Genomic DNA, 1,463 nt, shown 5'->3' on the forward strand with positions numbered 1-1,463 from the left:
GCTGTATAATGTATTATTGCTGGGATTTGTAGTCCACTATACAGCGCAATGCAGAATACCACCAGCTATATAGGAATACAACAAATCTCAGCAATACATTATGCATACAGTGTATAATGTATTGCTGGGATTTGTATTCCTATGTATAATATACAGCACAATGTACCATCAGCTATAGAGGACTACAAATCCCAGCAATACATTATAGAGCACCATGTGGGGGGGAGGGAAAAATAGGCTTACTTGAGCAGTCTTCCAGCAACTTGCTTCTGAGATCGGGCCTGTCTATTGGCGGCTGCCATCCACCCACACCTGCTCCTCCTTACTTCTTCTCTCCGCGTCCGTGTGCCAATCGTGGATTTGGGCGGGCGAATCTGGCAGCGGCGAGCGTGAGGTGGGGAGGTGGTGTGGCGCGCAGCGTGTGTGGAGCCGTGAACAGGGCCAACCAATAGGAATCCGATTAATCGATGATTGAAAAAGTTGACAACTTTTTCAATAATCGATTATAATCGATTATGTCGATTAGTTGTTGCAGCCCTAGCCCTTTGATGCTTTCAGGGGCCACAGTTGAGCCCTACAACTCCTTGTTAGGTTGACAGTCACAGGGTTAATGTGTGTCACGGGGACAGGAAATGAGGGGAAATCTCTCCGCCGGGGACACAAATCAGACGTTTTCTTCCAGTTCTGGGCGAGAGATCTGATTGTAGAAAAACCCGACAGACGAGTTCCCGAGAGGACGGCGTCCCGCCCTGCGCCAGAGTGCCAACGTCCGCGCCCTAATGTGCCATGCGCTGCCATGGGAACCGCGCCCGCATTCCTCTCCGAGATATACAATGTATGCATCACGTTCAGATCATACGACCAATCGCAGCGCAGCGTCTGCATGGGAAGGGTTAATGCCGAGTGCAGCAGATGGCGGCGGATTTACTGCCAGGAAAAGCCCATAAAACGGGGCGAGTCCTCGAAATCCGGCTACAGCCGAGCTCAGAGTCTGCCGGAGGCGGAGATCCGCCGTGTTCACACGCCACCGACTGTCCAATCCCGCCCACACGCCACCGACACGTCTGTCCAATCCCCTCCACACCCACCGACTGTCCAATCCCGCCCACACGCCACCGACACGTCTGTCCAATCCCCTCCACACGCCACTGACACGTCTGCCGGGACAGGACCGGTCTGATCAGATGCAGATTGAATGAAGTGATCGTACAATCGGATTGTAGGCAGTCATGTGATCTCTGGATGATGTATGAAGTGTATCTGTCAGTGTCCGCGGTCTGAAGAACATTCACCGTATTAGTGACGCGAGTTTCCGTCTGTTGCAGCGACATGTCGGACGGGATGATCGTGGATCTCATCGCCTCGTATCTGGTGCTGCCCAACCGATTCACCTTCCCCCTGAGCAGCCAGGTCAATGCGGCCCAACTGAGGTTCCCCGTCCCACACGTGAGTCCCCGAGGGGG

The 1,463-nt window shown here is 53.3% G+C and overlaps 1 protein-coding gene across 1 annotated transcript in view; it reads left to right on the top strand.

Annotated features, from left to right (window-relative positions):
- The window catches only part of LOC108803759 (extended synaptotagmin-3-like), a gene marked incomplete at its 5' end in the record, with an annotated part of 17,188 nt that overhangs the window by 3,899 nt on the left and 11,826 nt on the right, over positions 1-1,463 (top strand). The window contains one exon of the mRNA XM_018575568.1: positions 1,326-1,446. Within this exon, the coding sequence (XP_018431070.1) occupies positions 1,326-1,446 (121 nt within the window). The remainder of the gene's footprint in view (positions 1-1,325; positions 1,447-1,463) is intronic.

This window comes from Nanorana parkeri, unplaced genomic scaffold, assembly GCF_000935625.1.
Source record: "Nanorana parkeri isolate BGI_ZX_2015 unplaced genomic scaffold, ASM93562v1 scaffold4158, whole genome shotgun sequence".
Classification (NCBI taxonomy): domain Eukaryota; kingdom Metazoa; phylum Chordata; class Amphibia; order Anura; family Dicroglossidae; genus Nanorana; species Nanorana parkeri.